The sequence below is a fragment of the Heterodontus francisci genome, chromosome 15, assembly GCF_036365525.1.
Source record: "Heterodontus francisci isolate sHetFra1 chromosome 15, sHetFra1.hap1, whole genome shotgun sequence".
In the NCBI taxonomy this organism is placed as follows: domain Eukaryota; kingdom Metazoa; phylum Chordata; class Chondrichthyes; order Heterodontiformes; family Heterodontidae; genus Heterodontus; species Heterodontus francisci.
The window spans coordinates 79,521,560-79,546,142 of record NC_090385.1 but is presented as its reverse complement, the minus strand read 5'-3'; the positions used below and the strand labels follow the sequence as shown (position 1 = coordinate 79,546,142).

Here is a 24,583-nt window from a genome sequence, read left to right as displayed (position 1 = left end):
CATATATATATATAACTATATTGCTTCAGGAAACTTGTGACTATGGACAATCATCATGAGACTGCATGAGACACCAGGTTCCAGAGTTTCTGCTTAGTTGCACTGTTCATTCAGTGGAATTTGTCCAAAATAGGCAAAACCAATGCCAAAAGATCACAATTTTAAAAGCAATTTATGTCGAATGCAAAATCGAGTTGCCATGACCTTGTGCACTAATTTTTAAAAAAAAATTGCACTAGAGACCAGCCCTACCCACAACACTGGCCACACCCCAGGGCAAATCAATCATAATTGGGAGTTTCCACTAATTATGCTATGCCGCAAGACCTTCCACAAGGCTCCAAAAATGGGAGCAAGGACATTGATAGGCATGTTTTAAAACAGGGTTGTCTAACACAAGGCTCGCGAGCCGGAATTCGGCCCACCAAAGGTTTCCATCTGGCCTGTCGATGTATTTCAGAGGTGAGAAACTTTCCATTTCTGTTTGCTTTCACACCGGCTTTCTTAAAAAAAAAGATCGCAAGTCCGTTTCACAGCTGACAGTCGCCGACATCAGGAACAGCTGTCTTCCAACTTTAGACAGATTCAGGGTTTGCTGGCAGGCTCCAAATTTTTGTTTCTAAAAAGGCAGCTGGAAAACACCAAATCTGTCCGAAGTTTGGAAATCGCTGCTGCCGCTCCCAGCGCCTCTCAACTGTGAAACTGACAGCGTGATTTTTCTCTCAAAAACTGACCAACCTCAACCCTACAACTGTCGGCAGGGGCTGGGGGGGTGGGGGCGAGAGCAAGAGAGAGGGGGCAAGAGTCAGCGAGGGTAAGGGGGGAGTGCCGGAGGAGGGGGGGTGGGGGGTGACGCAGCGAGGGAGGGGGACAGAGAGAGAGGGAGGCACAGACAGAGAGACAAAGAGAGAGACAAAGAGAGAGAGAGAGAGAGAGAGAGAGAGACACACACAGACAGGGAGAATTAGACGGAAAGAGAGATGACACAGAGAGAAGGGGGAGAGCTAGCAATCCAGGTCCCTTCCTGACCGATCGACATCTATCCAGAATACTCCACATCGCTATATCAAGTGTGCAGGTAGACAATGATTACTTTTGCAAGCAAAAACAATGCCAGGTATCTGACTAAATTGGGAGAAATATGTTTTAATTCGGACTGTGTTTTGATGGCATTAGGTTCGTTATTAACTTTATATACAGATTAACTGCTCCCATGTCTGTGGCTGAGTCAATAATTTTGTCAAATGGCCATGGTGCATTATGTTTGTGTTTATTCCTGGGCCTCATCTCTGCTCCCTCAAGTCCAAGGGGTGCAGTCTTAAACAGATATGGCGGAGGACTGGTTTAGCCATTCACAGCCAGTTCGGGTTGGACCACCTAAAGCACTGTGGGGTCCTTTTCTCATCTGTGAAAACTATTCTAGCATCATGTAATGCGAAGATAACCCCTGGCTTCTATTCTCTACTTCAAACTGTTTTCTGAAACTCCTCTCCCCTCCACCCTCACTTTTAACAAGTGTGAAGAGGTTGCTGACCATTTTGTCACTAACATCGAGACCATCTATCTGTTGCCTCTCCCATTTTCCTCTCTTTCCCTAGCCCACCGGGCCAAACTTCCTCGAATGTTTCTCCCTGCCCTAGCCCTGAACTCGTATCTTTCTTCAGTTTCTCTCCTATTTCTCCTCAGGACCTCGCCAAACACAACTTGTCCACGAGACCTACCTCCTGCTCCCTCGATCCAATTCCCACTCTACTGAGGACCACTCACTTCTCTTCCTAGCTTATTGTTAACTGGTCTCTATCCACTCTCTCCTTCAAATCTGCCACGGTCATCCTTTCCTAAAAAAAACTCCTCGACCCCTGTGCCCTCACAGACTACTACGCCATCTCCAACCTCCCAATTCCTCCCGAGTCCCTGAATTTGCAGATGCCTCCCAAACCTGTACCTATCTTTCCCAGAACCCCATGTATGAATCCCTTCAATCCAGTTTCCACCCCTACCACAGCACCAAAACATCTTATCAGAATCACTAATGACATCTTGTGACTGTGACAAAGGTAAACTACCCCTCCTCGTACTACTTGACTTTTCTGCAGCCTTTGACATGGTTGACCATATCTCCTCCTCCAATGCCTCCCCACCCATCATCCAGCTGGGTGGTACCGCACTCGCCAGTCGTAGCCAGAGAAACACCTGCAATGGCTCCTCCTCCCACTCCTGCACCGTTACCTATTTCTCATCTACATGCAGTCCCTTGGAGAGATCAATCCATAAACAGCGGGTTTCCACATGTACAACCAGATCCTGCAGCACTACAACCTTCCGAGATGCATGTACTCCTCCAATTTAGGTCTCTTGAGCGTCCTTGAATTTAAACGCTCCACTATTAGCAGCCATACCTTCAATCTCCAAGGCCCTAAGCTCTGGAATTTACTCTCAACATCTCTGCCTATCTTTCCTCCTTCGACATGCTCTAAAACCTACCTCTTTCATCTGCCCTAATATTTCCTCCTGGCTCAGTGCCAATTTTTGATCGATAATGTTCTTGTGAAGCACCTTGGGATATTTCACTGCTTTAAAAGGTGCTATATCAATACAAGCTGTTGTTGTACTGTACCCCAATATACATAGCAAATATTTCTGTATATTTTTCAAAAGTAATTCTCTAATTTAAAATCAGGTCATTCACAGGTGGTAGATCGATGCTGTGATTAAAAATGCTTATTTTTTGTGATAAACCAATTTTCAGCTGTGTTGATCAAACTATACCAAATTACCACTCAAAATACATCATGGAATTTTTTTTAAAGGTCTTTTAAAAAGTTTTGTTCTAAAATGCTGCCAGGTTGCACTCAGAGCACATTTTGCATTTGGCAATATAAAATTGAATTGGAGTGCAAACTCAAGGAAAAAAAAACTTCGAAACCATTACCATTTCGGGTGCAATTTCACCAAAAGTGGAATCGCTACCCCCAGAAACTGCAATGCAGATTGTGGATTATTCAGGAGGAACACCAAGAGTTCGTATTTTATGTTTAAACCTTTTTAGCTTTTCTTCTATCTCTTCTATGTCTTCCATTTTACAGCAGGGATCCACATTTCTGATGTTTAAATCATGTCCACTGCCTCAGCACAACTATTTTCTTACCCACAACCTCTCATCCAATATGCTTCACAAACTTTAACAAATTAGCATTCCTCTGTTGATCCCAATGAAAAAAGCTTTGTATCCCTGATGTAAGCTTTGTCCTTCTTGCAACCCTTTCCACTACTTCATATTTTTCATAATAATGACCAATAAAATATTTAACTTTTTTTTTTAAAGAGAGTATCCCTATTACTTGATTAATCTATTTACTTAGCAAATTGCTATCAATACCAGGTAGCAATACTCCTAATGTTGTCAACTTTATTTATACTCCATTGCTATTTTTAATTCCAAGACAGATTGTCCACTTACCATTCCTTCTGTTAGGCCTGTAGATTTTACTGGAATATGCTGGTTTCCTAAGCAATTTTATCCCATTCACAGATTATGTTTTGTGAGCAAATCTTTCATTGAGGTTGTGGATATAACAGTGAAAACGTGGGGGTGGCTCCACTTGTCACAGCTGCCCAATTCGAGCTACTGTCATTGATAAGTTCCGAGTAATAGTTCAATATGCAACTGCATCTCAAGTCCACTCAGCCTTTACAGTAGCCAGCTACATGCTAGGAGGGGCCTTATCAAATGCCTTCCAAGAATCAAGATGGACCCTTGACCCTATTCACCACCTACATCCTCAATATATTTTCCTTCAGGAAAACTCATGTTTGCTTCAGACACATTGCCTCAAACCATATATGTTATTCAGTTGCTTTCATGTAACAAATTTCACGATTCATCATATAGAAACATAGGAAATAGGAGGAGTAGGCCATTTGGCCCTTCGAGCATGCTCCGTCATTCATTATGATCATGGCTGATCAGCCAACTCAGTAGCCTGTTCTGGCTTTCGCCCCATACCCTTTGAACCCTTTAGACCCAAGAGCTATATCTAACTCCTTTTTGAAAACATTCAACGTTTTGGCCTCAACTGCTTTATGTGGCAACAAATTCCACAGGCTCACCACTCTCTGGGTGAAGAAATTTCTCCTCATCTCAGTCCTGAAAGGTTTACGCCGTATCCTTAGACTATGACCCCTGATTCTGGACTCCCCCACCATCGGGAACATCCTTCCTGCATCTACCCTGTCAAGTCCTGTTAGAATTTTTAGGTTTCTATGAGATCCCCCTCACTCTTCTGAACTCCAGAGAATATAATCCCAACCGACTCAATCTCTCCTCATATGTCAGTTCGCTATCCCAGGAATCAGTCTGGTAAACCTTCGCTGCACTCCCTCTATAGCAAGAACATCCTTCCTCAGATAAGGAGACCAAAACTGCACACAATATTCCAGGTGTGGTCTCACCAAGGCCCTGTATAATTGCAGCAAGACATCCCTGCTCCTGTACTTGAATACCTTCGCTATGAAGGCCAACATACCATTTGCCTTTTTTACCACCTGTTGCACCTGCATGCTTACCTTCAGCGACTGGTTTACAAGAACACCCTGGTCTCGCTGCATATTCCCCCCTCTCAGTTTATAGCCAGATAATAATCTGCCTTCCTGTTTTTGCCACCAAAGTGGATAACCTCACATTTATCCACATTATACTGCATCTGCCATGCATTAGTCCACTCACTCAACTTCTCCAAATCACCCTGAAGCCTCTCTGCATCCTCCTCACAACTCACCCTCCTACCCAGTTTTGTGTCATTTGCAAATTTGGAGATATTACATTTAGTTCCCTGATCTAAATCATTAATGTATATGGTGAATAGCTGGGGTCCTAGCACAGATCCCTGCGGTACCCCACTAGTCACTGACTGCCATTTGGAAAAAGACACATTTATCCCTACTCTGTTTCCTGTCCGCCAACCAATTTTCTATCTATCACAACACACTACCCCTAATCCCATGCGCTTTAATTTTACATGCTAAGCTCTTAAGTGGGACTTTGTCGAAAGCCTTCTGAAAGTCCAAATAAACCACATCCACTGGCTCCCCCTTATCAACTCTACTAGTAACATCCTCGAAGAATTCAAGTAGATTTGTCAAGCATGATTTCCCTTTCGTAGAGCCATGCTGACTCTACCACTGTTCTCCAAGTGCTCTGCTATAAAATCTTTGATAATGGACTCTAGAATTTTCCCCACTAACGACGTCAGGCTGACTGGTCTATAATTCCCTGCTTTCTCTCTACCTCCCTTTTTCAATAATGGGGTTACATTAGCTACCTTTCAATCTGTAGGAACTGTTCCAGAGTCTACAGAATCTTGGATGAAACCAATGCATCCACTATTTCTAGGGCCACTTCCTTAAGTACTCTGGGATGCAGACCATCAGGCCCTGGGGATTTATCAGTCTTCAATCCCATCAATTTCCCCAACACCATTTCTCTACTATTACTGATTTCTTTCAGTTCCTCTCTCTCACTAAGCTCTGTATTCCCCAACATTTCCGGTATGATATTTGTGTTTTCCTTTGTGAAGGCAGAACCAAAGTATGCATTTAGTTGGTCAGCCATTTCTTTATTCCCCATAATAAATTCCCCTGTTTCTGACTGTAAGGGACCTACATCTGTCTTCACCAATCTTTTTCTCTTCACATACCTATAGAAACTTTTACAGTCAATTTTTATGTTCCCCGCAAGCTTGCTCTTGTACTCTATTTTCCCTTTCTTAATCAATCCCTTGGTCCTCCTTTGCTGAATTCTAAACTGCTCCCAATCCTCGGGTCTGTTGTTTTTCCCGGCAAATTTATATGCCTCTTCCTTGGATCTAATGCTATCTCTAATTTCCCTTGTAAGCCATGGTTTGGCTACCTTTCCCGTTTTACTTCTGTGCCAGACAGGGATAAACAATTGTTGCAGTTCATCCATACGTTCTTTAAATGTTTGCAATTGCCTATCCACCGTCATCCCTTTAAGTAACGTTTCCCAATCCGTCATGGCCAACTCACGTCTCATACCTTCGTAGTTTCCTTTACTAAGATTCAGGACCCTTGTCTCAGAATCAACTACGTCACTCTCCATCTTGATGAAGAATTTTATCATATTATGATCACTCGTCCCCAAGGGGTCTCGCACCACTAGATTGTCAATTATTCCTCTCTCATTACACAATACTCAGTCTAGGATGGCCTGCTCGCTAGTTGGTTCCTCAACGTATTGGTCCAGAAAACCATCCCGTAGACACTCCAAGAATTCCTCCTCTACGGTATTGTGACTAATTTGATTTGCCCAATCTATATGCAGATTAACGTCACCCATAATTACAGATGTTCCTTTATTGCATGCATCTCTAATTTCCCATTTAATGCCATTCCCAGCATCACCACTACAGTTTGGGGGTCTATATACAACCCCCACTAACGTTTTTTTGCCCCTTAGTGTTCCTCAGCTCTACCCATACAGATTCCACATCATCAGAGCTAATATTTTTCCTCACTAATGCATTAATTTCCTCTTTAACCAGCAATGCAACTACTAGGTAAAGGGCATTCAAGGAATATGGAGCAAAAGTGGGTAAATGGGGGTTCAGATACTGATCAGCAATAATCTAATTGAACGATGGAACAGGATTGAGGAGCTGAATGGCTTATAGGTTCCCAGTAAAGTTAACAAGATTAGACAATGTAAATTTGCAAATATTGACAATAGGAATTTTAAAAAAAATTATATTTGTTTCAGCATGCACTTGAAAAAACAGCTTTGCCAAATGACAGACCTGCAACCATAAGTACTTTACACCGGTCTCATGCAGCTCAAAATTCTTTCTCCAGATGCAACCAGAGAGAGAAAAAAATGTAATCCCACTGCTGGATGTCTTTCCACATTCCAGTAAATACTTCACAAAATATCACAAACACAACATTACACTTTATTTAAATCTAGTTAACAGCATTGCATAAGGAAAGATAGCTCCAAACTAGCTAAAGATAGCTTCACCTGTTTAAGCTGCCTAACTTGTTCCAATTCCTCTCTTAGATGTTCCATTTTTCTTCTGATAGTAAAACCTGGGTCCATTGCTCCAAACTCCTGACGAGATGGTCGTGTAAAAGCTGTTTAAATTGCAGTACAAACAAAAAAGGTAAATATGAAATCATGGGACAAGAGCATTGAGAGATCAAGAACATTGTGCTGTGGCTGTTGCGTCACACATGACTGAGCCCAAATAAGCTAGGCCTGATCAAATATTTAGGGTGGGCCCACATCATGTTTTGGGAGCAGGCTGTCCAATTGTTTTTATGTATTTAGAGGACTAAGAAGGATGGTTTCTGTTTGGAAGAAGCTTTGCAGCACTTATTCAATACCACTCAGTTTGACAATAGACGAATGGCATCTTAGAACAAGAAGTCTACTCAATAACATAATAGAGGTGTTGCTGGTGGAAGCATGGTTAGAGGAATGTGGCAGTTCCTTGTCAATTTCTTTCTTTGCTTTGTGCAATACCTGGTTTAGAAGTCTGGCTTTCATGACTTAGATATAATGGCTCATCATTAGGTGATAAAGAAATAGTGAGGCTAATGCCACTCACCATTACTTACTTGCATATGCACGGTCCAACATAAAAATCCTAAAGCTGTCCCAAGATGTGCCACTCTTTAGCTTTGCAAAAATGGTTTCTAATTGTCTGCCTCACCATAAAAATGCATGGAACTGCATGAAATTGCTGTATTTGCATGCTAGATACAAACAAGTCTCCCACAGGAAGTTAAGTCTTGTCCATTTCAGTCTAATTACCCTTTTAGTTGTACGATACGTCAATTATTGCCAGTCAACCTTTCTGGCACTGAAAATGAACTATCACAAGCATGAGTCTCATTCCTTCAAGTTTTAATGGTTGGAGTTTTAAAAATGTAATTTATCAAAATTATCTGTAAGTTTACATTATATAATTTACAAAAATCTTTTTTCCTTCCTCTTAATCCATTGTTTCTCCTTCGGCACCTAATTTAACTTTGAATTCACCCACTCTAATTTACATTTCATTCTCAGTCCTTCTGCTGTTAACCAACAGATTGAAGGATTGTGAAATTATGGAGATATGGAGGCTGTTTGTCCTGTTCAGTCAGTTGCCCAGCTGCCATGTTATTAGATCAGACTTTCAACTGCCAATGCCATAATCCTAAACATGTAAAGCCATGTTTAACGAGAGAGAGATGCCATTACATGCCCTACCACAGCAAACAAACAATGACCCATTTTATCCGGTAACTCAGGCAGTACTGCGAAGGAACTTAATAGAATTTCCAATATTGTGAAATGTTATACTCAAATATAGAATGGTTTTCCCACGATAAACTTTATTTTTTAAACAAATATATCAATATCTACATGCACTTAGCATGTGCAAAAGAATCCAAGTATATTCCAATGCCTGAATATAAGTATAGCTCTCAATTCTGTGTATCTTGCCATCTGTGATAATAAAGCAGTTTATACTTGAACATCTCCAGCATATATACCCTACTGAGCCAGCTGCGCTTGAGATGGCTTGGCCATGTGAGCCACATGGAATATGGCAGGATCCCCAAGGATGCACTGTACAGCGAGCTCGTCACTGGTATCAGACCCACCAGACGTCCACAAACGCAACATGAAGTCCTGTGACAGTGACCACTAGCCGTGGGAGTCAGTTGCCAGTGATCGCCAGAGCTGGCGGACACAATAAAGGCGGGGCTAAAGAGTGGCGAGTCGAACAGACTTAGCAGTTGGCAGGAAAAAAGACAGAAATTCAAGGAGAGCGACAACTCTAACAGCCCCAACAACCAATTTTATCTGCAACGCCTGTGGAAGAGTCTGTCACTCTAGAATTGGCCTTTATAGCCGCTCCAAGCGCTGCTCCACAAACCACTGACCACCTCTAGGCACTTACCCATTGTCTCTCGAGACAAGGAGGCCAAAGAAGACATGTGAACAAACTATACATACTCCACTATTTGAATCCAACCCAAAAGTTACAACTCTGTTTCTAGACACTAGAGTAGTAGACGGTTATCTGAAAGGGAACCTATCTTTCTGTAAGAGGCATAAATACAACAGTCAAAGATTCATTAAATAGATTTTCAGTTGTTCTGTATTTGGAGACATTTGTGTACCTTTAGTATATTTGTGTTTCAGCTATGAATTTGACCACAGAGATAACCAACAAGCTGCAGGTTTACAATCTGTTCTAGGTCAGATCAGATATACAACTTATTTATGTGCAATTGAAGCTTTGAATAATTAATCTTCATATATGAGTCAAATGATAGTAATAAACCTATTTACTAATTTATCAAAATTATCTATGTTTACATTATGTAAAGATTTTACCAACTAACTTCCACCCAAACTTAGGCAAATTGTGAAGATAATTACACGTGAAAGGCAGACAAATTCAGAGGAAATAACCACATGACTTACCAGATCTAGGCTTGAGACCAAAAGGTACTGATGAGGGTTGAGTGGAAAAACCGACAGGTCTATCATCCTCCTGTGACAGAATGCAATTTTTATTTTTAGAAACTAGGAGACAAGCCCTTTATCCCTCCATCAAAATTTCAATTCCAAATCTTTCAAAGTTAAATTCCAGCAATTCAAAACAAAAATGTTATTGTGATTTCTATTAGCACACCATCATTTATTTTTTCAAATATATACTAACCCATCGAAATAGGCGTTATTCATGTGCATCAGTAACTGTCATCAGGCTATTCAACTGTAGAATCAGAAAGTTTATGGCACAGAAAGATGCCACTTGGCCCATCATGTCTGCGCTAGCTGAAAAACGAGCCACCCAGCATAATCTTACCTTCCAGCATTTGGTCTGTAGTCCTACAGGTTACAGTAAATGAAGTGCATAAATGTAGTAAGCATTACACCTATCCTCATCCAATGTTGGCATACACTTTCAGCAAGGGTGGCAAAATAGCAAACCAGGAGCAAGAACACCTTCCCTAAACCCAGAGGTATACAGGTCAATTCTAATTTCCCCATTACCACTCCAGTCAAGAATGGGAGCATAGTGTTAATGCTACTGGACTTGTAATCCAGAGGACTGGACTAATGCTTCAGAGACATGAATTAACATCCTAGCACAGCAGCTGGTGATGAACGTAAATTCAAGAAATTAATCAATCAATCTGAAATTAAAAGCTAGTCTCTATAATAACGACAATGAAACTACTGGATTGTCATTAAAAATCCATCAGAGTCATTAATGTCCTTTAGGCAAGGAAATCGGCTATCATCACCTGATCTAGCCGACATGTGACTCCAGACCTACAGCAACGTGGCTGGGTCTTAACTGCCATCTGAAATGGCCTAGCAAACCACTCAGTTGCATCAAACTGCTATTGAAAAGTCAAAAAATAAAAAGACCAGACGGACTAACTAGCATCAACCTAGGCACCGGACAAAGGCATATCCTGCTCTGTCGACCGTGCAAAGTCTTCCTTACTAACATCTGGGTACTTGTGCCAAAATTGGGAGAGCTGTATCTCAGACAAGTCAAGCAACAGCCTGACATAGTCATACTCACTGAATCATATCTTGTAGACAACGTCCCAGACACCATCACCATCCCTGGGTATGTCCTGGCCCACCAGCATCTTCACATTGAATGTACCCACCATCGTGTTGCACGGCACTATCACCGTGCTAAATGGAATAGATTTCGAACAGATCGAGCAACTCAAAACTGGGCATCCATGAGGCGCTGTGGGCCATCAGCAGTAGCAGAATTGTATTTGACCACAATCTGTAACCTCATGGCCCAGCATGCCCCTCACTCTACCATTACCATCAAGCCGGGGCACCAACCCTGGTTCAATGAAGAGTGTAGGAGATGCTAGGAGCAGCATCAGGCATAGCTAAAAATGAGGTGTCAGCCTGGTGAACATAAGAACTAGGAGCAGAAGTGGGCAATTCAGCCCCTCGAGCCTGCTCCGCCATTCAATACGATCATGGCTGATCTCATCTCGGCCTCAACTCCACTTTCCTGCCCGTTCTCCACAACCCTTCAACCTACTACTAATTTAAAAATCTGTCTATCTCCTCAAATTTACTCAATGTCCCAGCATCCACTGCACTCTGGGGTAGTGAATTCCACAGACTCACGAGCCTTTGAGAGAAGTAATTTCTCCTTATCTCTGTTCATTTTCCTCAAATCTGCTACCCCTTATCCTAAAACTAAGACCACTTCGTTCTAGATTGCCCCACATCCTCTCTACGTCTACTTTGTCAATCCCCTTAATCATCCTATATACCTCAATTAGATCTCTCTCATTCTTCTAAACTCTAGAGAGTAAAGGCCGAAACTGCTCAATCTCTCTTCATAAGACAAACCCCTCATCTCTGGAATCAATCCAGTGAACCTCCTCTGAACTGCTTCCAATGCAACTACATCCCTCCTCAAGTAAAGAGACCAAAACTGTATGCAATACTCCAGAAGCAGTCTCACTAATGCCTTGGACAGTTGCAGCAACACTTCCCTACTTTTATACTCTACAACACAGGACTACTTGCACACCAAATAGCAGAAACAGCATGCAATAAACAGGGCTAAGCGATCCCACAACCAACAGACCAGGTCTCAAATCTATAATCCTGCCACATCCAGTCATGAACGGTGGTGGACAATTAAACAACTAACTAGAGGAGGAGGCTTCACAAATATCCCCATCTTCAACGATGGGGGAGCTCAGCACATCAGTGCAAAAGACAAGGCTGAAGCATTTGCAATAATCTTCAGCCAGAAGTGCCGAGTGCATGATCCATCTCGGCCTCCTCCTGAGGTCACAGCATCACAGATGCCAGTCTTCAGCCAATCGGATTTACTCCACGTGATAAAGAAACGGGTGAAGGCACTGGATACTGCAAACACGATGGGCCCTGCAACATTCTGGCAAAAGGACTGAAGACCTGTGCTCCAGTACTAGACGTGCCCCTAGACAAGCTGTTCCAGTACAGCTACAACACTGGCATCTACCTGGCAATGTGTAAAATTGCCTAGGTATGTCCTGTGCATAAAAAGCAAGATAAATCAAATCCGGCCAATTACTGCCCTATCAGTTTTCTCCCGATCACCAGCAAAGTGATGGAAGGGGTCATTGATGGTGCTATCAAGCAGCACTTGCTCAGCAATAAACTGCTCATTGATGCTCAGTTTGGGTTTCACCAGAGCCGCCACAGCTCCTGACCCGACTACAGCCTTGGTCCAAACATGGACAAAAGAACTGAACTCCAGAGTTGAGGGGAGAGTGACTGTTCTTGAAATCAAGGCAGCATTTGACAGTATGGCATCAAGGAACCCTAGCAGAACTAGAGTCAATGGGAATCAGGGAAAAACTCTCTGCTGGTTGGCGTCATACCTAGCACAAAGGAAGATGGTTGTTGGAGGTCAATCATCTCAGTCCCAGGACATCACTGCAGGAGTTCCTCAGGGAAGTGCGCTAGGCCCAATCATCTTCAGCTGCTTCATCAATGACCTTCCCTCCATCATAAGGTCAGAAGTGGGGATGTTCACTGTTGATTTCACAATATTCAACTCCATTCGTGACTCCTCAGATACTGAAGCAGCGCATGTCCATATGTAGCAATACCTGGACAACATCCAGGCTTGGGTGGTAAGTGGCAAGTAACATTCGTGCCACAGAAGTGGCGGGCAATGACCATCTCAAACAAGAGAGAATCTAACCATCTCCCCTTGACGTTCAGTGGCATTACCATCGCTGAATCCCCATTAACATCCTGGGGAGGGTGGGGGATCACCATTGACCAGAAGCTGAACTGAACCAGCCACATAAACGCTGTGGCTACAACAGCAGGTCAGAAGCGGGGAATTCTGTGGCGAATAACTCACCTCCTGACTTCCGAAAGCCTGTCCACCATCTACAAAGCACAAGTCAGGGGTGTAATAGAAAACTCTCCACTTGCCTGGATGGGTGCAGCTCCATCAACAGTCAAGAAGCTTGACACCATCCAGGACAAAGAAGCCCGCTTGATTGGTGCGCTACCCACCACCTTCAACATTCACTCCCTCCACCACCGACGCACAGTGGCAGCACTGTGTGCCATCTACAAGAAGCACTGCAGCAACTCACCAAGGCTCCTTTGACAGCACCTTCCAAACCCACAACCTCTACCATCTAGAAGGACAAGGGCAGCAGATACATGGGAACGCCACCACCTGCAAGTTACCCTCAAAGCCACACGCCATCCTGATCTGGAACTATATCGCCATTCCTTCACTGTCACTGAGTCAAATTTCTGGAACTCCCTTCCTAACAGCACTGGTGTACCTACAGCCCAAGGACTGCAGCAATTCAGGAAGGCAGCTCACCACCACCTTCTCAAGGACAATCAGAAATTGGCAATAAATGCAGGCCAAGCCAGCAACGCCCACATCCCACGAACGAATTAAGAAAAAGGTCAGAAGTGGGGATGTTCGCTGATGATTGCACGGTGTTCAATCCATTTGTAATTCCTCAGATAAATAATGAGTCCATGTCCGAATGCAACTAAACCAATACATTCAGACTTGGACTGACAAATGGCCAGCCAAGTGCCAGGCAATGACCATCTCCTACGAGACAGAATCTAACCATCTCCTCTTAACATTCAACGATGTTACTATTACTGAATCCTTTATGACCAACATCCTGTGGGTCACCACTGACCAGAAACTTAACTGGACCAGATACAAATGCTGTGGCTACAAGAGCAGATCAGAGGCTGGGAATTCTGTGGCAAATATCTCACTTCTTTATTCCCCAAGCCTGTCCACCATCTACTACAAGGCACAAGTCAGGATCACCACTTGTCTGGATGAGTGCAGTTCCAACGTTCAAGAAGCTTCACACCATCCAGGACAAAGCAGCCCGCTTGATTGGCGCCCCAACTAACACCACAAACATTCACTCCTTCCACCACCATGGAGCATGGCTGCAGCATGTACTAGCCTCAAAATTCACTGCAGCAACTTAACACAGCTCCTCTGACAGCAATTTCCAAATCCTGACCTCTACCACCCAGAAGAAAAAGATTAACAAGCGCATGGAACAGCACCACCTCAAGTTCCCCTCCAAGCCTCACGCCATCCTGACTTCTGCTTTGGTTGTGTCAGCATCATAGTAGTGGCAGAATATGAAAATCTATGAATGTGGTTAGCGCTAGCTAAAGCAGATATGATCTGCTGATATGGTAGTCATAATAATGAAAAACCTATGGAGATAATCTAAAGATGGGTCTTGAAAATTTCAAGTGATGGGGCTGTGACTATTTCCTTTGGCAGCTTGTTCCACTGTTGGATTGTTCTTGAAAAGAAAGATTTTTGATACCATTTGTTTCCAAGACAGGGTCTTTGCAGTTTATGTGAATGCCTATCTCATGTCTGATCATTGCCAGCGAGCACTAGGTTCTTGTTTCTGTCAATTCCCAACAGTTCATTCCATATTTTATAGAACATGGCCAGTCTACTTTTCTCCCTCCTTTGCTGTAGCGATTCACATTCCAAACCTTTGCTCAAGAATGTGACTTTGGTGCATTTCCCATACTGATTCGAGCAGAACTGTGCCACGTATCTTTGGATCACATCAAGCTTCTTTATATCTCGCCATATAAGAATCCCACACACAACCTGCACTACCCCAGGATTGGATGAACGAATGTTTGGTAAGCTGCAAAACTGATATTTTTGTTGCAATACCAAAGATTCCTCCTCAAAAATCTAAGAACCCTGTTTGCTTTGATTTTATCTGTTGAACGTGGAATCCCCACTGAAGACTGCTTGAAAGATGAATCCCCAGATATGGTAGAATATGCTTACAGCACTTAAAGCTATCTGTTGGAAATATATTACTGTTCCTCACTGTCGTTGGGTTAAAATCCTGGAACTTCCTGCCAAACAGCACTGTGGGTGTAGTGACACCAGATGGACTGAAGCGGTTCAAGAAGATAGCTCACCGCCACCTTCTCAAGGGCAATTAATGCTGGCCTTGCCAGTGACATTCCCATCCTATGAACAAATAAAGGTTGAGATCATCGAACAGCAGAGTGGGAATCAAATCTGGGATCCTTCTGATCTGTATGATTCAGCTGCTCACTGGAAAAACATGCTGACTTGTTGGAGGAACTTAAGGGCATTACATTTAAATTTGATTTCAATTAGTGCAATGGTTTGCAATAGTTAAACGAATACATACTATTTTCTGCAAAACAAAACAAAAGTACAATTGTGGGGGTTGAAATGGTGTAGCAGGTAGATGGCTTGATGCATCATTCAGAATGGCACATTGTGGTTGTGTTCTTGATTTGGCCCTGTGGTTCTCCACCATGCAGAGGTACTGCATTTCCCAGGAGGAAGAGAGCAACCTAACACTTTGAGTAAATGATTCTGAGTCACTTTCGCTCACCCAACTGTTACAGAGCAGCACTGCTCCAGACCTGGGAGCAAGTCATTTGCCCTTTACCTGAACCAAGGAATACTGCAGGGGAGACAGGACCACAACTAGGGGAGGGGTGGAGAAAATACAGATATAGCATTAAAGTTTTTTCCTCTTAATACATTTTTTGTTTACATCTCACATTAAAAAGCATATAAAACAAATACAATGAGCTTCTAAATCATAAGCTGTTACAAAGTCATGACTAAAACAAAATCCGGAGAGAGCTGTACATGGAAGATAAATCCCATTGAAAGCTTTCAGTGAATTCACCAATCCTACACAAAGTATCTTAACAAAAGGATGTGAAAGAGTTAGAAAGATAACAATTAAATGCAGTAACAATACCTCAAATGATACACTGGGTATGATCTGAACAGAAGATGGTGAAGGCATGAGTGTAGTTTCATTATCTGGCTGTAGGTGTGAAAACAGAAGTGAATGAAATAGGATAAATTATTAAATGGAAGAAAGGCGACAATAGTACTTTAAGACAATTTATTCCTTCATCTGTATGAAAAACTTCAAGGAGGCACCAGACAGAAAATAGCTTTGTTTTAGCATATTTCCATTCTTTCGAGATCTGCCATTTCACACTTCTCCTTACATCAACAGCTGCTAATATATGTATTGACTAAGGTGGCAGGGAGAGAACAAGAGGCAGAAGAAACAAATTGCTCAGAGGATCAGTGATGGTGCCTCTGTTTTCTTTTGGGAAAAACTCAGTGAAATTAGGCAACATTGATATATTTCTACTGTAACTAATGAGAAGGGCAAACAGCCCCAACATTTGGTACAAAAATTACCATGTTAATTCTTAAACAAAATAAGATTTTCAATGCCAAAGTGCACACAGTATGTCCTGCAATCAAATTCATTAACAGTATAGAGGTTTTCATTTGTTCATTTTATCTTGAGGGTGACCAAGTCTTTAGATAATGTTTGACAGAATTAATTTGCTCTATAACTTGAAGTTGTAATTTCGCAAGCTATAAAGTACTATCTTTCAAAGTATGTACTGATAGGTGTGTGATGCTTTACAACAAAATATACTGTTAGAGTTCAATGGAATCCCTGTTTAGCTGGTCACAAGATGAGTAAAGATATCTTGCAGGGTTAAAGAGATGCTGCCCCAAGTTTATATCTGTGCTGAAATGCATTAAATTACCTGCCCTAACACTTGCAGAGTTCTTGTCAACAATTAAAACCAGCTGAATCTCTTCCACTAATAAACCTAGTAAACAATACCTTTTTTCCCGTTGAGCGATTTTTAAAAAAATTAAACCTGAAAGTCTTTTTAATCATGACCATTTTAACCTGGAAGAGCACATACTAACTCAATCGTTGTACCTTTTGCCTCCACACTGCCACATTTCAGTTAGAAAAGAAATCTTGTGATAAATTTCCCGATATAACTGAGTTCATAGTTTTTTTTTTAAGCCAACTGAAGATGCACATAGCAGATGTAATGTAAGCTTGACTACTCTTCTATAACCTTTATTCTGTCTAAAATGCACAACTATGTACTCAGGGGTGCTGAGAAAGTCACTCCGTTTGAAAGGGAGTTGAAGAAAAGCTTTGAACCAATCTCTCAATGTGACTCAAATGCTACACTGAACAAGTGGTTCAGTTATTGCAAGGTTTGATTTTTAAAAAGCAAATTTCAACATTTTTTATAATTACTCTTCTTGCTTACATTCAGAATTACTCAAACCAAAGTATAAATAAGGACACAATCTCACACTGTTCTGTGTGAAGTACCAGAATTCAGTCATAAGAACTTACGAATTAGGAACAGGAGTAGACCTGTTACCACCATTTAATAAGATCTTGGCTGATCTGATTGTGGCCTCAACTTCACTTTCCCGCCTACCCCTGATGCCCTTTGACCCCATTGCTAGTCAAGAATTTATCTACCTCTGCCTTAAAAATATTCAATGAGTCTCAACCGTGCGATCCTTTGGAGACAAAGGCATTGTGGATATACAAGATCCACTTGATTATTTCAGTTGCATAATACAAGCTGCATCTTGGGTTAGGATTGTGAAAACAGGATACAGCATACATTTGCTGATTAAGAACCAGAAAACAGAGGATCATTGATTGGATAAGATGCAGTTGACAAAGCTGGCAAATTAAATCTAGTGGCAATAAACTGCTCCAAGGCCATAATTAGAATTGTATCTGCCAATGCTAAAGAAGTGTCTCAGCGATTCATGTTAATGTTAGAAATTCTCGCAATATCTATACAATGCACTTCCTGTGAGGATCCAAAGGGTTATCTTGCTGCATTGCATTATAAAATTAGTTGAGATTTAGAGGTTAAATTCTGTTCTGCTTGGTGTAATAAATGACTAAAAGGTTTCTTTGCAGTTTTGGATTAAAAGGATTTTGGTGAATGTTAACCAAACACTGCAGGAAGGGAAGATATACATAGAGAAAAATGTCAACAGTTAACACAATGCAATCAAGATTGATACAATTTATGCCAAAAAATGTATTCCTTATAAAAGCAACAAGAATAGCAACCATTAAATTCAACTGCTTGAAGTTAAAATGAACGTGAATCTAATGAAACCACTTAATTTTATAATAAAAACAAACATGCTTCCACAGTTTCTAGCTATATAAACAACGTTCTACGGTTAAGGATATTTCAAACATTAAGTAAAAAATACATACCTCATTTTCATATTCAAATTCCTCTTTATTCTTCTTTGAAGATTTTAGCTGTTGAGAAAAAAGGCAATACATTGAAGTTTAGACAGTTAGATTTTATTAAATACAAGTTTTTGTATGATAATACATATATTACTTTCAAAGTGTCTAGTATATAAAATACAGTATACACAGTAATGCAGGAATCTTACAAAGTGGACAGCTAATTTAATTGCAATCAAACACAACATCAAACATCACAGGCAAGCAGGTAGGTGATTGGTTTGGGAAGAAGCTACCTGTTTGATGAGTATCTGGTAAGTCACTGAAGTAGGTAAAGTGGGTTAGTAACTAAAGGGAAAGGTAAGGTCTACAATTTTTTTAATATAGTAAGTAGTGTTCTTTTTAGGGAAGCAAGGTCCCTAGTGTAAATAATCTCTAATTTTTGAGTAATTTAAAGGAGTGAATTAAGGGTAAGTCAGGGCAGCCCAGCAGCATGGAGTGCTCCTCCTGTGCAATGTGGGAAGTCAGGGACATTTCCAGTGTCCAGAGCAAACACGCGTGCAGGAAGTGTTTCCACATGCAGCTGTGGCTGGGGACACTGTGGAGCATCGCGAGGCTGAGATCGTCATGGATAGCATGCAAAGGGAGGTGGTCACACCGCAGGTAAAGACTGCTCAGGCAGAAAAGGAATGGGTGACCACCAGGCACAGTGGAAGAAATAGGCAGGTAGTGCTGGAGTCCCCTGGGTCCATCTCCCTCTCGAACAGATTTTCCGCTTTCGATACTGTTGGGGGAGATAGTTTCTCAGGGGAATGCAACAAGAGCCAAGTCTGTGACACCACGGGTGGCTCAGCTGCACAAGAGGGGAGGGAAAGAGTGGGAGAGCGTTAGGGATAGGGTTTTCTGTGGCCACAAACATGACTCCAGGATGGTATGTTGCCTCCCTGGTGCTAGGGTCAAGGATGTCACGGAGCGGCTGCAGGACATTCTGAAGGGGGAGGGTAAACAGTCAGAGGTCATGGTTCACATTGGTATCAACGACATAGGCAGAAAGAGAGATGAGGTTCTGCAACAAGAATTTAGGGAGCGAGGTAGCAGATTAAAAAGCAGGACCTCAAAGGTTGTAAACTCTGGATTATTCCTGGTGCCACATGCTAATGAGTACAGGAATAGGAGATTAGAGCAGATGAATGCATGGCTGAAGAGATGGTGCTTGAGGGAGGGCTTTAGTTTTCTGGATCACTGGGTCTGTTTCTGGCGAAGATGGGACCTGTACAAGTCGGACGGGTTGCACCTGAACCAGAACAGGAACAACATCCTTGCAGGGAGGTTTGCTAGTGCTGTTGAGGGTGGGGGGTTAAACTAATTTGGCAGGGGGGTAGGATACAGACTGGAGGTACAGTAGGGCGAGATGCACAGCCAAATACAGAAGAGAAACTAAGTCTGTTTGGAAGGCACAAGTGAATAATGCAAGGCTGGATTACATATATTTTAACACAAGGAGTCTTACAAGGCAGATGAGTTGAGGACGTTGATTAAGACATGGGAATATGATTTTATTGCTATCAGACATGATTGAGGGAAGGGCAGGACTAGCAACTCAATATTCCAGGTTATAGAATCTTCAGGCGTGACCGGGGGTGCGGGGTGGTGCAAAGAGGAGGTGGCATTGCACTGCTGATTAAGGAGTTAATTACTGCAATAAGGAGGGATGATATCTTAGAAGGTTCTTCAAATGAGACCATATGCGTAGAACTTAAAAACAAAAAGGGGGCAATCACTTTGCTGGGAGTGTACAACAGGCCTCCAAACAGTCAGGGAGAGATAGAGGAGCAGATATGTAGGCAAATCTCTGAGAGGTGTAAAAATAATAGGGTAATAATTGTAGGGATTTCAACTTCCCCAATATTAACTGAGATAGTCTTAGTGCAAAAGGCTTAAAGGGGGAGGAATTCTTAAAATGCATATAGGAGAGCTTTTTGAGCCAGCGCATAGAAAGTCCTACAAGAGAAGGGGCAGTACTGGACCTAATCTTAGGGAATGAAGCCGGATAAGTGATAGAAGTGTCAGTGGGGGAGAATTTTGGGGATAGTGATTATAACGCTAAGATTTAAGGTAGTTATGGAAAGGACAAAGATTGACCAGAAATAAAGGTACTGAATTGGGGGAAGGCCGATTTCAATATGTTAAAACAGGATCTGGACAGAGTGGACTGGCAGCAGCTATTGTAGAAAAGTCTACGTCAGACCAGTGGCAGTCATTCAAAAAGGAAATAGTGTGTTCAGGGCGAACGTGCTCCCGTAAAGGTGTGGGGTAGGACTGCCAAGTTCAGGGAATCGTGGATGTCAAGGGATATAGAGGATTGGACAAGGAACAAAAAGGAGGCTTATGGCAGATTCAGAGGGCTGAAAACAGCAGAGGCCCTAGAGGAGTATAGAAAGTGTGTGTGTGTGGGCATGGGGGGGTACTTAAAAAAAGTAATTAGGAGAGCAAAGAGGTGGCATAAAAAAACACTGGCGGGCAAGATAAAGGAAAATCCCAAGGTGTGTTGTAAGTATATGAAGGGCAAGAGGATAACCAGGGTAAGAGTAGGGCCCATTACGGACCAAAGAGGCAATGCATATGGGGAGCCAGAGGACGTAGGTGAGGTTTTAAATGATTACTTTTCATCTGTGTTCACTATGGAGCAGGACGATATAGGTGTAGAGATCAGGGAGGGGGATTGTAATATACTCGAACAAATTAGCATTGAAAAGCATGAGGTATTAGTGGTTTTAGCAGGCTTAAAAGTGGATAAGTCCCCAGGCCCAGATGAGATGTATCCCAGGCTGTTATGTGAGGCAAGGGAGAAGGCAGGGGCTCTGACACAAACTTTCAAATCCTCTCTGGCCACAGGAGAGGTGCCAGAGGACTGGAGGACAGCGAATGTGGTACCATTATTCAAGAAGGGTAGCAGGGATAAACCAGGTAATTACAAGCCAGTGAGTGTAACATCAGTGGTAGGGAATCTATTGGAAACAATTCTGAGGGACAGGATTAATCGCCACTTGGAGAGGCAGGGATTAATCAAGGATAGTCAGCATGGCTTTGTCAGGGGGAGATCATGTATAACAAATTTGATTGAATTACTCTAGGAAGTGACTAGGTGTGTAGATGAGGGTAAAGTAGTTGATGTAGTCTACATGGATTTCAGTAAGGCTTTTGATAAGGTCCCGTATGGGAGATTGGTCAAGAAGGTAAGAGCCCATGTGGGGGATCCAGGGTAATTTGGCAAATTGGATCCAAAATTGGCTTAGTGGCAAGAGGCAGAGGGTGATGGTCAAGGGTTGTTTTTGCGATTGGAAGCCTGTGACCAGTGGTGTACCGCTGGGATCGATGCTGGGACCCTTGTGTTTGTAGTGTACATTGATGATTTAGATGTGAATATATGAGGCATGATCAGTAAGTTCATAGATGACACAAAAATTCGTGGTGTCGTAGTGAGGAGTGTGAGAATAAGAAACACTGAAATGTTGTTTCTACAGCTTGTGGAAAATTACCAAGAAGTCATTTTCACACAACATAATGAAATCACTGAAAAAGAGAACTGATAAGGGTATGTAAGTAAAGACCTTGAGACAGTACAGCAGTTAAAAATTGTGCTTAGGCAGAGAAATGAGAAACAGCAAGAGTTAGAACAAAGGATGTAGTGAATAAGAAACTGCCCCACTAAGATAAAGGCTGACAGCTGCAAGTTAAAATACACAATGGAGAGCCAAATAAGGTAAAACAAAAACAAGAGTTAGGGGCTGGAAAGTTAGAGTAGGGGGAGAAGTAAACAGAGGAGGAGACTGTAGCAACTATAGGATAGGTTAGTGTCATAATATGTTATAACCAATAATGTAAACTAAAGGCGTGGAAAAATGGATTTGTATTGTATAAACATGAACTGAATATGTTGATCGGTGTGCCTGCTTGTAGGACACCCGATCTTGCAAGAACGTTAAATAAACTTACTTCTTCAGAGTTTGACTTGGTGTAAATTATTATTAAGTGGGCTACGTTTCTCACAGGAGGAAAGCCTTAGATTACAGGACGATACAGATGGGCAGAGCGGTGGCAAGTGGAATTTAATCCTGAGAAGTGTGAGGTGATGCATTTTGGGAGGACTAACAAGGCAAGGAAATATACAATGGATGGCAGGACCCTAGGAAGTACAGCGGGCCCTCGGTGTACTTGTCCATAGATCACTGAAGGCACAGGTAGATAAGGTAGTTAGGACCGCATATGGGATGCTTGCTTTTATTAGCCGAGGCACAGAATATAAGAGCAGGGAGGTTTTGATGAAGCTGTATAAAACGCTAGTTAGGCCACAGCTGGAGTGCTGCGTACAGTTCAATGTGAGGAACTTCAATATCCCTGCAGCCAAGATATTCTAACCAGCCCTTAAGCTAAGTTTGAAGCACATACTTAATCATGCAATGAAAGGGAAAGTGATTTTTGATATTCAAATACAATCCTGAAACAATGCTTGGCATTAGCAAAAGACCAAGATGGCCTTAGAGCCCATTGAGTTCATGCCAGCTCTCTGTACAGCAATCCAGTCAGTCCAATTCTCCTGTTCTATCCCTGTCACCCTGCAACTTTATGTCCTCCCAAGTGTCATCCAATTTCCTTTTGAAATCATTCATTGTTTCCGCTTCCACCAGTCTCAAAGGCCGCGAGTTCCGGGCCATTACCACTCGCTGCATACAAAAGTTCTTCCTCATATTGCCCCTGTATCTCTTGCCCAAATCTTAAATCTGTGTCCCCTAGTCCTTGTATGAACAGCTAATGGGAACAGATTTTCTTTGTCCAGCTTTTCTAAACCTACCATAGTCTTGTCAATATCTCTCAGATCCCCCCTTAACCTCCTTTGCACCAACGAGAACAACCCCAATTTCTCCAATCTAACCTTGCAACTAAAATCCCTCATCCCTGCAACCATCCTGGTAAATTTCCTCTGCACCCTCGAGGACTGTCACATCCTTCCTAGTGTGTTGACCACTATTGTACAATAGTCTAGTTGTGGCTAACCAGAGCTTTACAATGGTCCAGCACAACTTCCCTGCATTTGTACTCAATGCCTCTATTTATTGAAGCCTAAGATTCCACAGGCTTTACTAACCACTCTCTCAATATATCCTGCCACCTTCAAAGATCTTTTTTTTTTATTCATTCACGGGATGTGGGCGTCGCTGGCCAAGCCAACATTTATTGCCCATCCCTAATTGCCCTCGAGAAGGTGGTGGTGAGCTGCCTTCTTGAACCGCTGCAGTCCATGTGGGGTAGGTACACCCACAGTGCTGTTGGGAAGGGAGTTCCAGGATTCTGACCCAGCGACAGTGAAGGAACGGCGATATAGTTCCAAGTCAGGGTGGTGTGTGACTTGGAGGGGAACTTGCAGGTGGTGGTGTTCCCATGTATTTGCTGCCCTTGTCCTTCTAGTTGGTAGAGGTCGCGGGTTTGGAAGGTGCTGTCGAAGGAGCCTTGGTGCATTGCTGCAGTGCATCTTGTAGATGGTACACACTGCTGCCACTGTGCGTCGGTGGTGGAGGGAGTGAATGTTTGTAGATGGGGTGCCAATCAAGCGGGCCGCTTTGTCCTGGATGGTGTCGAGCTTCTTGCGTGTTGTTGGAGCTGCACCCATCCAGGCAAGTGGAGAGTATTCCATCACACTCCTGACTTGTGCCTTGCAGATTGTGGACAGGCTTTGGGGAGTCAGGAGGCGAGTTACTCGCCTCAGGATTCCTAGCCTCTGACCTGCTCTTGTAGCCACGGTATTTATATGGCTACTCCAGTTCAGTTTTTGGTCAATGGTAGCCCCCAGGATGTTGATACTGGGAGATTCTATGCACATGAATTCCTAGGTCCCTCTATCCCGATGCACTCTTTAGAACGGTGCCATTTCGATAATGCTGTTTCCTATTCCTTCTGCCAAAATGCATAATGTCATACTTCTCTGCATCAAATTCCATCTGCCATTTGTCAGCCCATTCTGCTAGTCTCTGTCCTGTTGCAGTCAATTGGGATCACATTCACTGCTTGCCACACCTCCAAGTTTGGTACCATTGGCAAATTTTGAAATTTTACTCTATCCTAATATCCAAGTCATCAAAAAAGCAGATGTCCTAGCACTGAACCCTGAAGAACACCATTGTCTGAAAAATAACCATTTACCACGATTTGCTGCTTTCTGTCCTAAAGCCAATATTTTAATCCAAGCTTGGCACTGATCCTCCTATTCCATGAACCTCAATTTGGTTAGCGTTCTATTTGGCACTTTGTCAAATACTTTCTTAAAATATATATAGACAACATTCACTGCATTCCCTTCATCAACCTTCTAATTAAATTCTTTGATGAAATAACAGAATAGTCAAACATGATC

At 42.5% G+C, this 24,583-nt stretch overlaps 1 protein-coding gene across 5 annotated transcripts in view; it reads right to left on the bottom strand.

The window, feature by feature from the left end:
* The window catches only part of lrch2 (leucine-rich repeats and calponin homology (CH) domain containing 2), a 213,691-nt gene that overhangs the window by 24,413 nt on the left and 164,695 nt on the right, over positions 1-24,583 (bottom strand). For all 5 annotated transcript variants that reach the window (XM_068047725.1, XM_068047726.1, XM_068047727.1 and 2 more), the window contains 4 exons: positions 18,196-18,243; positions 15,862-15,930; positions 9,494-9,563; positions 7,034-7,146 (listed from right to left, as the gene is read on the bottom strand). In XM_068047725.1, coding sequence (XP_067903826.1) covers positions 7,034-7,146; positions 9,494-9,563; positions 15,862-15,930; positions 18,196-18,243 — 300 coding nt within the window. The remainder of the gene's footprint in view (positions 1-7,033; positions 7,147-9,493; positions 9,564-15,861; positions 15,931-18,195; positions 18,244-24,583) is intronic.